This window comes from Leptidea sinapis, chromosome 39 (genome assembly GCF_905404315.1).
Source record: "Leptidea sinapis chromosome 39, ilLepSina1.1, whole genome shotgun sequence".
Classification (NCBI taxonomy): domain Eukaryota; kingdom Metazoa; phylum Arthropoda; class Insecta; order Lepidoptera; family Pieridae; genus Leptidea; species Leptidea sinapis.
In genome coordinates this window covers 2,961,889-2,977,392 of record NC_066303.1, presented here as the reverse complement: position 1 = coordinate 2,977,392, position 15,504 = coordinate 2,961,889, and the positions used below count along the sequence as shown (strand labels likewise).

Here is a 15,504-nt window from a genome sequence, read left to right as displayed (position 1 = left end):
TTTCAAGGAGATTTCTTCCACGTACTACAAAGCCGTGGAATGAGCTTCCTTGTGCTGTGTTTCCGGGACGATACCACATGAGTACCTTCAAAAAAAGCGCCTTAAAGGCCGAAAACGCTCCTGTGATTCCTCTGGTGTTGCAAGAGAATGTGGGAGGCGGTGATCTCTTAACACCAGGTAAAGATTAAAGTTTTTTAAAATTTTAATAAAAAAGTTATTTTTTATGGAAAAGGTACGGTAGGTATTTTTCCATAAAAAATAAACAAATTTATTCAAATTACACATGCGTCTAGCTCTAGATAATAATTTTTAAAGACAATATTAAAGGATAATAAAGAACAGGTACAATGTAATGTTAAAGACTAAGATAATTGTATTAATACTGTCGTGAATAAAATACAAAAAAATAATTAACACCTCGCTTAGTTACAATTGTTTTAAGCTCGAGGTCGATAACCCACTATCGGGTGACCCTCAAACACTTTCGACAGGAAAACGTGACGTATTCACAAAAAAAAAAATTCTAGACTTTTCCATTGCGGAAATACGAGCATATCAATAATTTGGCAGGAAGTATTGGAATAATTGAGTGTTTATTACAGAAACAAGTTCCAACACAGTTAATTACATCACCATCTGGGTTTGTAGCGATCATTGGCAATTAGGGCTAGGACACACTGATCGATTTACTATCGCACTTTCCGATTCAAAGAAGCACGCTAGCAGTGCCGATGGAACTGATCTTGTTTCGCTGCCGATCGCCGCCGGAGTCAAGTTTGAAACCGGTTTTAATTTAAACGGTTATTTTTGGTAAAAACCGGTTTGTATGTATAATTTTGTAGCGAGTTTAAACGTTAGATGAGTGTTTTATTTTAATAATCTTTTATCAAGCGTTTATTAAATGGTACACTGTACGATCGTTTAGTGCGGACGAGTGGTGTGATAATATTAGCAAAGACTCTTTGGTGAAGAGTTGTAAATAACCCTTACTAAGCTGGTATATTTAAGGAAATAAATCTAATAAACAAACTAACAAAAACCGTAATAAAGAGTTTAAATGTAGAACAAAACTGAATATAAAGTGTGTTCTTAATCGTTAAACGGTTCGATTGCGCCGAGTCAGAGTGTGTAAGAGTATTCGATACCTTACGTTATTTTTGTACGGATAACCGTCGCATGCCTTCGATCAGTGTGCCCTGACCCTTAGTACTTCATGTAGATCTGTAAATCCTCGAACTCTCTTCTACATAATAAAAAATGTGTCAAAAAAAATTATAACAATTTCAATTGATTTTAATTTATAACTTGGTTTAATGTCGGTATGACATGGATTCTGTGACAAATAGATCGTATGAGTATACAATGTACTTGGCTGGCCATAAAAAAATGCGGTCATCACTTCTATCGAAACTACCACGTTTCGATTCTCGCTAAATTTCTTAAAAAAAAATTGAGAACCACTAAAAACACGCTTCTAAAGAAAACCAAACTAGAAAAATATTTTTGTAATAAACTACGAGTTGTAAGATTTAGTACAAAAACGAGTGTATTTTATCGTAAAAAAGTCTTGAATTTTATGCTTTACTAGCATACTTAGCTGTTAAAAATGGAACAGACTGCTTAAATTATTGTATTGTCATCGGTCCCTCCAAATTAGTCCAACTTTAAAATGGGTGAAAACCGTTTTCAAAGTTTCCGTCACATCCTAACATACGTATAAAGCTAAATTAAAAATGATGAATCGGTTGGTATCTGAAAAGGTTGTTTTAAACGACTTTTTACCATGTGATAAAAAAATATTTGTTATCATGTTTTTTTTAAATTTTTTAAGTATTTTTAAAGTGAAACTTTTATTACATCGTCTCAAACTTTTTCGTCTGTGTGTTGCATGTCGCGTGACGGTCGGGCGGCGCCTATAGTTCGCAGCAGCTGACCGTGTAGTCTGTAGACTATTACTCATTTGTGCCAGTGCTCCGCGCTATTTTGTTTGTTTTAAGACACAGAGTTGAATAAAAATATTAGTTGGAGACTTAGTATACTTTTATTGTTTACCATTATCATTCCAATTTTTCAAATATAAAATTAAGATTGATAAAGCGATTTATATACCTTTAATAGAATATTATTCTAAAAAGTTTTAGTTAAATGTTTATAATATGAAAAAAAGTTTCACTTTTACCGTGGTTTCATAAGACCACACAATCCTTTTTTAAGTAGTTAGGAATACAATCGTTATTATAATGAAATATTACATCTCGTATAATTATTTTTCCAATTCAAACATTCGCTCTTATATTCTACAATAATAGAATATTACGATTGTGATAACTAAGTTTGATGAGTCGAAAACGCGAAATGGGCGTTCAGTGATAAAATGTTAATTAGTATGTACGTGGGTTCGTTGACTCGCCCCGCAATGGCTGGAAGTTATATGGAGTCTATTTGAATATAATGTTATTGGGACGCTTCATATGTAGCAGATACTAGTTTATAACGCGACTTTAGCTACAGAAATTAACACCTTAAGGCCTGAATTGACTTTGGATACAGAAATATAAAAAAAATTAGCTCAGTTTAATACTACCATATGTAGTAGATAAAACAAATTGATAAATCGTTTGGAAAAAGTAAAGCTCGTAAGAAGAACACATAAGAAACTCACCGCCCACTCTTTTCAACCGTTCCCACAATTAAACCACTCAGTTGGGTCCATTTTGCGTTCAGTGTTGTCCAGTCATTCCAAGTAGCCCAGCTCCTTTCAGAAGTTCAGAACACCCTCCTGGTGCGTTCGCAGACTTCTTGGAGCGACCTCGTATTCACTGAGGTTTTTTCCCTTTGGTTGGCCACCCCCACACATTCCAGGATTACATGATTGACCGTTTTGTCCTCGGCTAGGCAGCCTCTGCACTTAGGACTGCCCGTTACGCCGTTAACTTCAATAATGTAACCGTGCGATTGTATTGTTATAGCGTACGGCAAGGTCTTCCTGGTGAGGAAGCGGTGCGGCGTCGACGAGGGCAAGCTGTACGCTATGAAGGTTCTGAAGAAGGCTTCCATTGTACAGAAGCTGAAGACGGCAGAGCACACGCGCACCGAGCGACAGGTGATCATCTTTTTTTTAAATTGAAGAGGTGAATAACGAACGGACGGGTCACCTATTGTTAAGCGATCACCGCCAAGTGTGGGCACTTCAAGGGATCACAGCTTTTTTGAAGGTACATTTCGTATCGTCCCGAAAACACCGCACAAGGAAGCTCATTCCACTGATTGGTTGTACGTGTAAGAAAAGACAATGCCACACATTCAGATGGTGGGGATGATATCCAAATGTGTGGCTTTTCGTGCATACGTGGAATTCGGCGGCACGACTCAGGTCAAACAGCTTTTCGGAACACTCCCCGTTATAAATGCGGTAGAAGACACAATAAAGCGACGTTTCTATGCAACGCTAAGTGATCGAGGCGATCACAAAACACTGAAATTTTCAATTTGAACAGCTCTGCGTCTCACGCGGTCAAATGGTTCGAGCTGATACTGGGGTGCGCCAGACCAGAGATGACAGCAATACTCCATGTGTGGCCGGACCTGCGCTTTGTAGAGAATAGCGCTAGAATGTGGGCCGGCTTGAAGTATTGCCGTGCTCTGTCAATGACGCCCAGGGGCGTGCATTGGTTTTCCAGCGCGGTAGGCACTGTAAGCCTAACTAGTCGTAGTTGCGATTAATATTTAAAAATTCCTGTTATAAGGATAAATATAAGATCACTTACCAACATTGCCGTTCTGTCAGATTGATCGTGTTTTTTAGCAAGATTTGTCAAATTATTCAAGTCACCATAACCAATATCATTCCACACAGTCTTCGTTGTAGAAAATAAACAGCAGGTCAAGTAGAAGAATAAATTGGAATGGCGGCATCCAGCTAGCCAAGTGTATTTTTCGTAATACTTGGTATTGAAATATCACATAGTTTTACCTTTTTGTTGAGTTGACTATTATATTATATATATTTGGTATTGGCCCATTAAGAGAAACAATTTTTATTTTATCTACGAACGAAAATTGTGCAAAAGGATACGTAGGTACCTAATTTCTGTAAACAAATCGTATTTTCGCCACAATCGCGACACTGGAATTTCTCCATTATATTTTAATTCCTTTCTTGTTACCAATTTTAAACACGAAAACACAAAAACTAAAAAATGGCGCTGTTATTGTTGATTACTAATCCATATATTTTTATTTTTAAATATATTAAATTATAATTTTAAATTTCAACCATTATCTTTAACCGATTTATCTAATATTAGGAAATTTTTGAATACCAAAGAGAATATTGAGCTTTTAGCGAGTTTTTTTTAAACTATTATAATATCTTATATCTTTAAACGAGCAATTCTTGTATATATATATATATATAATCTGAATCTCGGAAACGGCCAACGATTTTCATAAAATTATGTATGCAGGGGATTTCGGGGGTGATAAATCGATCTAGCTAGGTTTCAATTAAAAAAAAAATGGTTTTATCCATGTTTGAATGAGAAACAGCTACAATAACATTAGAATACAAAGGTAAATTTCGCCACTATATACAAGACTATTATAGCTCAGATGGGACATTGGGTGATCCGGAAAGCAGAAGACCCCGGTTCGAATCCAGATGTCCTATTAGTTTTTTTTTGTTCAAGTTTTGTACATTCTTAAAAATCCGAGCAAGGCACGGTCGTCCGGATATTAATATTTTAAATGATTACATTACATTTATATGATTAAAGATGTCTACAAAAATTGCAATGTTTGTAACCCAGTGCATCTAAATTTTGCCAATACTTTGTTATTGTTGGCTTTGCACTGTGTATTTTAATCTTTATAACTGAAGCCAAGCGTCGCTGCCTAGTGTTCTTGATACGGGGCTATTGTTAATTCTGAACAATTAATCAGCATGTTTTGCAAAAAGCTTTTTTGTTTTGTATGATTATAACTACTCTGATTGCAACTAGCCAGATTTAGGAAGTGCTTGATTTACACCCTGTATATCTATACTAATATTATAAAGCTGCAGTGTTTGTTTGTTTGTTTGTTTGTTTGAACGCGCTAATCTCTGGTACTACTGGTCCGATTTGAATGATTCTTTCAGTGTTGGGTTCCATTTATCGAGGAAGGCTATAGGCTATGTTTTTTTTTTCAAAATTAGGGATCCGTAATAAAATTGCTATTTTGTAACACAAGGTGTAAAATCGAAAACCTATTTTTGCGTGCGCTGCAAAAACTATTGACAATAGATGGTGTACAGGCTATAATATAGGCAATATTTTATTACGTATAAAACTATCGCGTGAATTATACTATATATGGCAAAACAACGTTTGCCGGGTCAGCTAGTTTTGTATATATACAGGATGTAACTATAGCATAATATGGGACTTTCATACTCTTCGCGGCCTATGTATTTTTTTCATGTTAAGGATTAATAAATCTTTAGGAAAAAGTTATACATTACAGTTATACACATTTTACTTCGAAGTTTGTAGAGTTCCCTAGGGCGCGCGATATTACAGTTGTTTCTCGTAAACAAAGTCGCAGGCAGTAGGGTCGTATTTATATATACCTATATTATGTTAGCTTGAAAGAGATCGGATGTAAACAAGGCTTACAATATCGATACAAGGAGGTATTAGCTGTGCGGTAATTGGATGACTGGTGTAGGGCTGCCTCCCGTATCTACTCGACTGTCATGTAGCAACATTGGAGTTACGAGAAATTTAATGTTAATATTATTCAAAAAGAATTGAAATGGAAAAATATATAACTTCAAATGAAATGGCCGCTTTTGGGCACGAGCATACCAGAATTCGCGAGATGCTTTGCCTGTCTTCGAAATGGGGGTATGGTCTAGTAGTAAGGGTCCCAAAGTACCACAGGAATCGTTTTAAAAAATTACTTGCGGTTGCTGTTTAGAATCCCGATTGCAACAAACTTACTTGTCTTTTCCATAAAACTGTGTATTTTATTGTTTTTTTTTATACCTATAAGGGACGAGACGAGTAGGAAGTCCAGCTGAAGGTCATTGATACGCCCCGCCAGAATAGTGAGCGGCACTACAATTGCGTTCGTCACCTTAGGACATAAGATGTTAATTCTCATTTGCCCTGTAATTTCACTAGCTACAACGACCGAAACACAATAATGCTTACACATTACTGCTTCACGGCAGAAATAGGCACCGTTGTGGTACCCATAATGTAGCCGGCATCCTGTGCAAGGTCCATCCCATTGGTAACCTGTTGGTGTTGGCGAAAAGAAAATATCACGGCTTTGATCAGTCTCCCAAATCTCTTCTATAATCAAGCTACCAGAGAAGAGTATTGAAACGGAGTTTGAATATGACGTAATGTTGCAGGTGCTTGAAGCAGTGAGAGCGTGCCCATTTCTCGTCACCCTCCACTACGCCTTCCAGACAGACGCGAAGCTGCATCTCATACTTGGTAAGTACTTACTATCCACTTGGGCAATGCCAACGAGGGCACGGTTTTAATCAGTCTATGATAATATGTTTTTTGGGAAGTGGTGATGCATATATACATAGATCAGAATGCTTTGTGAAATTTTCATGGTATCCTATTAATTGGTGCCATGGACCAAAATATGACCCACTTTGCTAATAATTATTTAAAAATCATATGAACAGGTTTACTTTTGCACGTATAATATTGTATGACTATTGGTGGACTCTCAGTGTCCACTAAAATGAAAACAGTTACTTAGGAAATGTTTGTTCAAACGAATTTCGACCTACTTGTTTATTATGTCTGTAGAGAAATGATAATAAGATGGATTGACTTCTGCATGTTTTAGAAGACTTAACTCCTGTCAAATATACGCAAAGGAAATATGAACCTTTAACTCAAATAAATACGGCAACCGCATTGCTAAGAGCAATAGACAACCAATTGGTTGACTGCCTCGAGGATTCCAAGCGCCTGTAGAAAAGTTCTCGTACCTAAAGCACAGAATAACACACGCCTGGTCTTACAAAGACATCGATCCTTAGTTCATCTAAAACAGCCCTATTTCTATATATAAGTCAACAGTTTATAATACGCGTGTGGAACCGCGCGGCGCAATTAGTATGTTATCATTTTCAAAACATAACAAATTGTTTAGATTTTCATGAGCGACATCTCAAGTCAATTTCCTAATATGCAAATATTGGGGTTGAGCAGGTTATCAACTGTAAAGTTGATCCTGTAGATGAAGCCACAACCTGAGAGTTGAACAAAGCATCCAAGATTTTATGACGATACGTCACTCGAACGGCACGGAACCTCTGGCGTTCCGTGCCGTTCGTCGTGGTTTCGAGTCCCACATCGTTCATAAAATTTTATTTGTGTATTAATCGTAGAAGTGAGGGTTATCACTTTAAAAACATAACAAATTAACGTGTTTTTAATTACAACGAGTAAAAAAGAAGGCTATTATTTAAATGTTGGGAAATCAGTTTATAAAACAATTTGAAACGCACAAAGCGGCAACAGCCAATAGGCGCAGCCTGCTCAGGACGTTGCTTGAACAATGATTTCATACAGAAACGGTGAAAATTGCTTAAGTCGAAACAATATCGGTGGACGGTGACCCACTTGAGTGAACCTTGACCCACTGCGGCCGGCAAGGCGGCAACTAAACGCTCTCTACGGAGAACTGCTGTTGCTTGTTACGACGTTCACACACGCCATTGCGCATCGTTCTTATGAAGTCTTCATCAGGCAAATCAAACATTAAATTTCAATTAACAAAGGCAACATAGATAAGCGCGGGGCACTGAGCAAGCGTGATCAGTTATAATATGTTGAATTTTGAAAAAAAAAAATTATTGAAGTAGGCGTTACTTTGCGGAAATCATAATAATTATCCAAATGTTTTGAGTTTTCTTTAGCGTTAATTCCGCCTGTATTTGTCTTTTAAACAATTCGACACGTGTTTCGCCTCTACACGAGGCATCCTCAGGACATCAATGTTGAATTTTGTATTTTTTCTTTGTTTAAAAATTATTAGTTTTTTTTTATATAATGCCGATTTATCTAGAAAATTAAATTAATTCGAAATTTCCTAACTTCAATGATGTTAATTTTATTCCAAAATAATTACCCAGTATTGAGCAAGCTCGACATAAGAAATAAAAAAAGAGTCATATCCTGCACCAGTGGTTAGTACATTGTTTTTCATATCATGTATTTATGTACCTACTTCATAAACAACAGTTTTAAAAAATATAAAAATTTTCGTATAGAGGGTCCTGCAATAGACTCACAAAGGGGCAAGGATTACGAACCGTATTGCCTGGAATCCTCCACTCGCATTTCTCCTTTCATAGTTCAATGTATACAACCCGAAAGATGACAAACAGTATAAACAAATACAGCGAATTCCAAAGAGGCGCTATGCAAATAAAAAAAATTGTTGCTTTTTACAAAAAAAAGGCACTTAGACCTAACATAGTATAATATCTTGTACGATGACATGGAGCCATATTTTTTTCGTGTTATTGATCTCTACATTCCAGTTCTAATCGTGGAATGTTTAGTTAAATTTTCCCTATGATTTTTGCAACCAACAAACCCTCTCCTCTTGATCAAATCATGTGAACATTACCGGCTCTTTTTTTTATATCAGAATCTTGAAATAAAGTATGTACTCTTAAAGCAGAAGTTTCCTAATTTATTTTCTCATGTATCGAGCTGTTGGGTTGTTTTTCCCTAGTATATTCTATGGCTAAGACTGTCGGCTCTCACCACGCCGCTCCCAGTTCGGTCCTCGCTCGTCATGCCGTCCGCCATCAATATGTTTTCGGTCTGTGACGCTTTATAAGGCGGCAAATCTCTTGCGGTTACTCTGGTATTTGTTACAAGAGATTATTGGCCGTGGACTTTGGAGTATGTCATAAAACTACAATCAGGTCACCCATTATGGGCGTTTAACCTCTTGAAAAAAAAAAGAATGTAGGTATTGTACGAAAAACACACACAAACTATTTATTTTCTCCGTCGCTTGCATCTTGTTGTCTCACGCACACTGTCCTCTTTAGAAGTATTGACAAGGTCACTGTCCGAAATTCTCTCTATTCGGCGACTGCAGCATAGAATCACGCATGCAGTTTGCGTAATTATAATTGAACAATAAATAACAAATTCGTTCTGTTGCTCCACACGTTTACGACTTACGGTTTCATTATTGCGCCGCTGAAGCGAGGTTTAAAAGTCCGATATGTCAAGGCTACATAAAATATTATATATGAATGCGTGAGAACGGTTATTTTACCACTATATATGTATATATATTTTAATAGCAATAAAAATCAATCTTCTCCGAAGTATCTGTCTGCCATCAAGCCTTGTTCATATACAGCGAACGGTAACTAGAGAAACATCTCTCTTTCACTCCTTTTTCTGTCTCGTTTCTTAGCAGTGTTTCGCCGTCGTTTGTTATATCCGGACGGGTCTTAATCACAGTTTCTCATTTGATGACTTGGTTTTCAAATAAAAGTTGCATTTATTGGCTCACAAACCAATCCCAGAGTATTCTTTTTGAAGTAAATTAACACACTACTACAAATGGCGCTCCGAGAGAGAAGGAACGTCGCAAGAAACTTTTAGTTAATTCCCAGACGGACAGTATGGTCTTAGTAGCAGGAGCTTTGCTTTTTTCGGTGCACATTGGTTTTTTCCCGAGAATGAGTCCACTGGTGGTTAACCGGCGACCAGTTCTCTAAGTAGGCCAGAAATATCTAGAGCAAGCATTATCTTGTTTATTGTTAATTAATGAGAGACACGTGAGCACTCGTTAAGAACTCGTGGTATATTATATTTAGGGTAATTCTGGGGTAGATAGCCATGAGGAAGAGATGGTCCGTCGAAATAATACCTGAACGGTTTTATTTTTTATGAAAATAAGGGACGAGACGAGCAGGACGTTCAGCTGATGGTAATTCATACGCCGTGCCCATTTCAATGCAACGCCGCTCAAGATTATTGAAAAACCCAAAAATTCTGAGCGGCACTACAACTGCGCTCGTCACCTTGAGACATAAGATGTCAAGTCTCATTTTCCCAGTAATTTCACTAGCTACGGCGCCCTTCAGACCAAAACACAGTAATGGTTACTCATTACTGCTTCACGGCAGAAATAGGCGCCGTTGTGGTAGGTACCCATAATCTAGCCGGCATTCTGTGCAAAGGAGCCTCCCACTGGTTGGCTAGATTGCAGTAGTAATTGTTTAAATGGCATCGCGACGCGCGTAGGGAAGCAGGTGTTGGTGGTGCAACTTTTTGGCAAAAAAAAAAATCAAACAGTAAGTTGTTAGCCTTGTTGTTGTTTAGTGTAGTGGAAATATTTTGTAGAGGGTTCTTATTTTAGCTTGTTATCGTATTTGTTTCATAAAGTTTTTTTTTTTGGTTTGGTTGCAAAGTATACGAGTACTACCCCGGAATTGCTGTATTTGATACCCTCCGTATTAGGCAGGACTGGCAAAATAATCAGTAGACAATTTTTAATTATTTCATTTATTATAATGTTGGGGATCTCATTTACCATCAGACAATTTCTTCCATAAAAACTTTAACATGCGCTATCCCTGTCTTTCTTTCTAAGTCTAGTTTTTAATGTAGTACGGCAGGTGCATTGCGAGTGCAGTAGAGTAGTGAACGACAGTATTTTAATGTGAATATTTCTCGATCACAATGCGGGAAGCGTGGGGCTTTTCGCTTGTGAGTGTATTGTATCAAGCTTATACACGTGCATTTTGGAGTTTGCCTCAAGTTGAAATCGATAGCGTTTTCTGACTCGTCTGCTTTTATTGATAAAACTAGGTAGCTAATATAATAGTCCAGATGATCCAGAGGTTACTCCGCACAACCTCTCAAACTTACTGTAAAATGTTACTTGTTTACTTCTTTATAATATCAGAATAGATATATTAACTAAAGCGGCAACTAGACTTTTTTACATTTGAGTGAGTGGAGAAGATGGGTCAGTAAATTTATATTTAGTATGACTTCGAACCCTTACCCCAGAGCAGCACTCCAGCAAGTATTGAGATATAACGACCAACATTGGCCACAGCTTATAACTTGAGACAGAGCCCGTGCGGTTATGCGACGTTGATAGGTTGCGGAAGTGTTTACTATTGTTTCAACCTCTTGTTGTTGGCAGCCCTACGACTAATTATTAAAGTTTTATATTAAAACTGCTTTACACGCGCTAGAAGAGCGTCACTTGTATGTAGCTTTTGTTGTCCTTGATACCCGCAACTAGTCTCTAGTAGCTCTGTCGCTGTATTAGTTATTTGTATCGGACACAAGTATAATTTCAGGTTGTATTAGTATTAATAACTGTTCTAATATTAAATATCTGTGATGATCGTGCGATAACGCGAAGGATAACTTTCGCATGACAACCACGTTTTGATGCGCACTAGAGGCGTGTGGTTTCAGCCTTTTGTATATTGTATTGTTTAAGGAATAAATAACGTGTTATTAGTATTTTAGGTAATTTAGTTATAAAAGATTTTCTTTGGCTATCAAAAATTTAGCGAAACGTCGGGATAATTAAATAATGTTAAAATTTATTCCTACTTAGACGCGTTTTAATACTTTATTGAATATAAATAATGGTTATATATTATTTTTGTTTAGTTTATCGTTATCGACACATGATTGAAACTCCTTCAAGAGTCGAAGACACACTTCCCGTTTGGTTAAACGACATCCGTGTCTTACGGATGCGATTCTGTTTCAGACACATGATGGTGGCAGCCCTGCCACTGATAATCTTTCAATTTAAATTAGAGTGTCTGTGTTTATTATCATTACAATTATACCTGTTTTGGCTACTCTTCTAAACAGCTGGAGATATTCTGCCGGAACTTTCACTAGCAGATAGCTCATGTTATAGTAATTAAAGCAGGCTTCTTTTATTTCAGAAAATTATATAGGGTTACGTGCAAAACATCACAACAATGAAATTTTAAAGAAAGTGCCTCGGGTTGCCCTTAGCTATAGGTCTTAACTCTCTTATTAAGACATCTATGATATAATCATAGAACACCAAAAGGTCTGCAAAAGTTCCAATTTAGACGGTGGAATTGATTCAATAAGTTCTAAATCCTTTCATACTCCAGAATTACAAAACCTCTTCTTCATTAGTTGGTTCTTAGGATTTAAGTGCCCTATGTGTCTTTTCCAATTTGAAGAATCGTGTGTGTCTGTAGTTTTAGTTTTATCATATTGATTGGCGCTACAACGCGAACTCATAATATCCGGACGACTACCAGGCGGGATTGGAATGTGTGTTCAGTTTCCTGCGAAGCACCTTTTTATGTCTTTTCTAGCATTTCCATTGCAATGTGTTATTGTTTCCGGTGCAATCTATACATCACGACGCTGTGGTCATTTACAATTTATGTATTTATAATCCTATAAATATTGCCTATGTATGCTCATTCAACGTAATAAAAAGATTTAGAAATCGTTACAAATATTTTTAAAGGTCTAAACCGAGTGTGATTATCAATTTAAACATAAAAGCTATAAACTCTAACACTTTATTCAACATGATATAACGAAAAAATAATGTATAGATTTGAAAGAAACCATCTCGAGTCAATTTCCTAATATGCAATTATTGAGGTTAAAAAGGTTATGAACTGTAAAAGTAGATCCTGTAGATGGCGCGACACCTGAAATTTGCACAAACATACCACGATTTACGTATCATGCGGCATACGGACATAAGGAACTTGATAGGACCGATGGGACGTATCTTAAGAGGCGCGTGTAATTAATTAAATTTGTATATTGAATCCCAGAAGTGAGGGCCATCAGTTAAAAATAGTAAATTGTTATAAAAATAACTATAAAAATTTAAATATTATTGTACTTATACTAACAGAAATATTATTGAAAAAGTTACAATTACATTCATTTTAAGCGTTTAAAAATGATTTTATATCATTAACATACAAATTAAATTATAGCAAACAAAACAACTTACATCGGAGTAGAAATTTCATTGTTTCAACTCGTCGATCGCTTATCACACACGCCGCCTGCTGTTTTGCAACGTGGAGTGCTTGCGGACTAGTTGAGCGCGACTATTGTTTGACTACTTGGTGTTGGTAGCCGTACTTGAGCGGGTATTAATTATTGTTTTCATATTATAACACTTTAGGGCTGCCACCGGTCACGTGTAGATTTAAATTAAGTCCCGCTGAGTTTCTTTTTGTTTCTTCGCAGTTTTAAGGCTTCTCTTTCCAATAAATAATGATTCAATAAGTGATTATAATAATGTATTATAATAATAGTAAAATGGTTATGAAACCCTGTTCCCCTGCTGTGATTTCACATTTGTTTTTATAAGTAACTAGCTGACCCAGCAAACAAATTTAAAAAAAAGTGTCAAAAATATTAAAAAAAAAATTTCGTGTGGACCATCCTTAACATTTAGGGGTATGAAAAATAGATGTTGGCCGATTCTCAGACCTACTCAATACGCTCACAAAATTTCATGAGAATCGGTCAAGCCGTTCCGGAGGAGTACGGGAACGAACATTGTGACACGAGAATTTTATATATAAGATATAGTATAGAGCTTTACCAATTTTTTGTATAAGTAGATCGTGCAGCGAGCGGGCCTTCACCTATTTAAAAATACTAGTACTAGTAATATTTCATTAAATTTTGCTTAACATATATATATTATTTCTTTCGAGTTTAGGTATTTTAGATTTTATCATGTGACGTCACAAAGGTTTTAATCCTCTCTGGCCCTTGTCATTCAATGTCACTTTTCATTAGCCCCCTCTACCCTCTCATTATTTACCCCCCTAAGTATTGTACACTAGGCACGAAGGTTCCTTCCAGTTGTACAAAGCTTCTTTGTTGCCAGCATGTTTACATACACGGCTATTGTTTTAAGCTATTTGATACTGGCAGCCCTACGCGCCGATTTCCTAGTACTAATAATTGTTTCAAGTTACACAGCTTCAAGTGTCACGTTACAGGGGGGCTATTAAACTTTAGTGTATTACGGTGTGCTTGACCACTATTAAATGATAAGTTAAATTTGTTTTTTTGGGAATACCTAATGATTATTTCAATTACACTTCTTAAAGGAAAAAATCTAGACTGATCTTTTTGGTACGCAGTCGACAATTAAAATTGATTGATTCTTATATTGTTAGTGTTTTTTTCATTATCCTTGACATGGTTTTACCAAAATCGTGATTAAAGTCGAAAATTAAAAAAATCCATTGATTCTTATATCGTTTGTGTTGATACTTTTTGTGATCCTGATAGTTATGATACAAGGCCAGTATTGTCTCGCATTAAAAATATTTTATTATACTTGACTACGTGTATGTGTTAAGTTTCAAGTACTTAAATCAAACGTCTTGAAGTTAGTGAAGACACCACAGTTGAAGTATATTATATGGAACTCATAATTATAGGGATTAATTTCTTGTAGAAATTTTCATTAAATGATTCGTTCTGCTATGCGGCTCCCACTTTTTAAGATTTTTAATAAAACTAAGACTTATCTCGACAACTTATTTTCCAAAATGTTTTAAATACATACAACATTTAAATGGACCTCACTTTTCACTTCTTGCCGTTATGACATCTTTATAAAAATTATAATCTTTATAAAATTATAAAAGTTATAAATCTTTTGGTCAGCAGACTGCTGCCTACTGCAATAAGGTGTAACATTGTGTGTTCCTTAAGCGGTAGTATACATGCTATTGATAGTATTCAAAATAAATTTATGAACAGATTAAATTATAAGTTAAAAAAAATAATATTCCTTAATTAAATTATCTGTCTTTACAACAGCGTAGAGAAAACAGAGATCAAGTTTATCTTTTTAAAATATTACATGACTTAATTGATTCCCATCGTATATTAAGTAACATTAAACTTAACTGTCCCAAACATTATACACGTTCTATAGATACATTATTTATCCCTGTTCGTAGAACTAATTATACTAGCAATTGTTTTATTATGAGAGCATGCAACACTTATAATAACAATTATAGTCATTTACAGCGGTTTTCAATAATCTACCTATCCTTAGTTTAACTTACTAGAGGTAAGACAAATCTATCCTTTTACGCTTACTTAAATTTCAATAACCTATCGACATAAAGCATTGGTCTATCGGCCGTTTTAATCTAATATATAAAATTCTCGGGTCATGGTGTTAAACATTGAACTCCTCCGAAACGGCTTGACCGATTCTCATGAAATTTTGAGTGCATATTGGGTAGGTCTGAGAATCGGACATCTATTTTTCATCCCCTTAAATGTAAAGGGTGGTCACGATTTTTTTTTCACATTTTTTTTGAGGAACGTTAAAAAATACATACAACTTCAAATTTTCACCCATCTACGATCAACAGTTACTTTTGTATCGCGATTTTAATATCGGCAATACAACGTGTGCAGGGTC

General features: G+C 36.0%; 1 protein-coding gene across 2 annotated transcripts in view; it reads left to right on the top strand.

Moving 5' to 3' along the window:
* LOC126976154 (ribosomal protein S6 kinase alpha-5-like) overlaps positions 1-15,504 on the top strand; it is a 127,730-nt gene that overhangs the window by 53,481 nt on the left and 58,745 nt on the right. For both annotated transcript variants that reach the window (XM_050824368.1, XM_050824370.1), the window contains exons 3-4: positions 2,970-3,103; positions 6,401-6,485. In XM_050824368.1, coding sequence (XP_050680325.1) covers positions 2,970-3,103; positions 6,401-6,485 — 219 coding nt within the window. The remainder of the gene's footprint in view (positions 1-2,969; positions 3,104-6,400; positions 6,486-15,504) is intronic.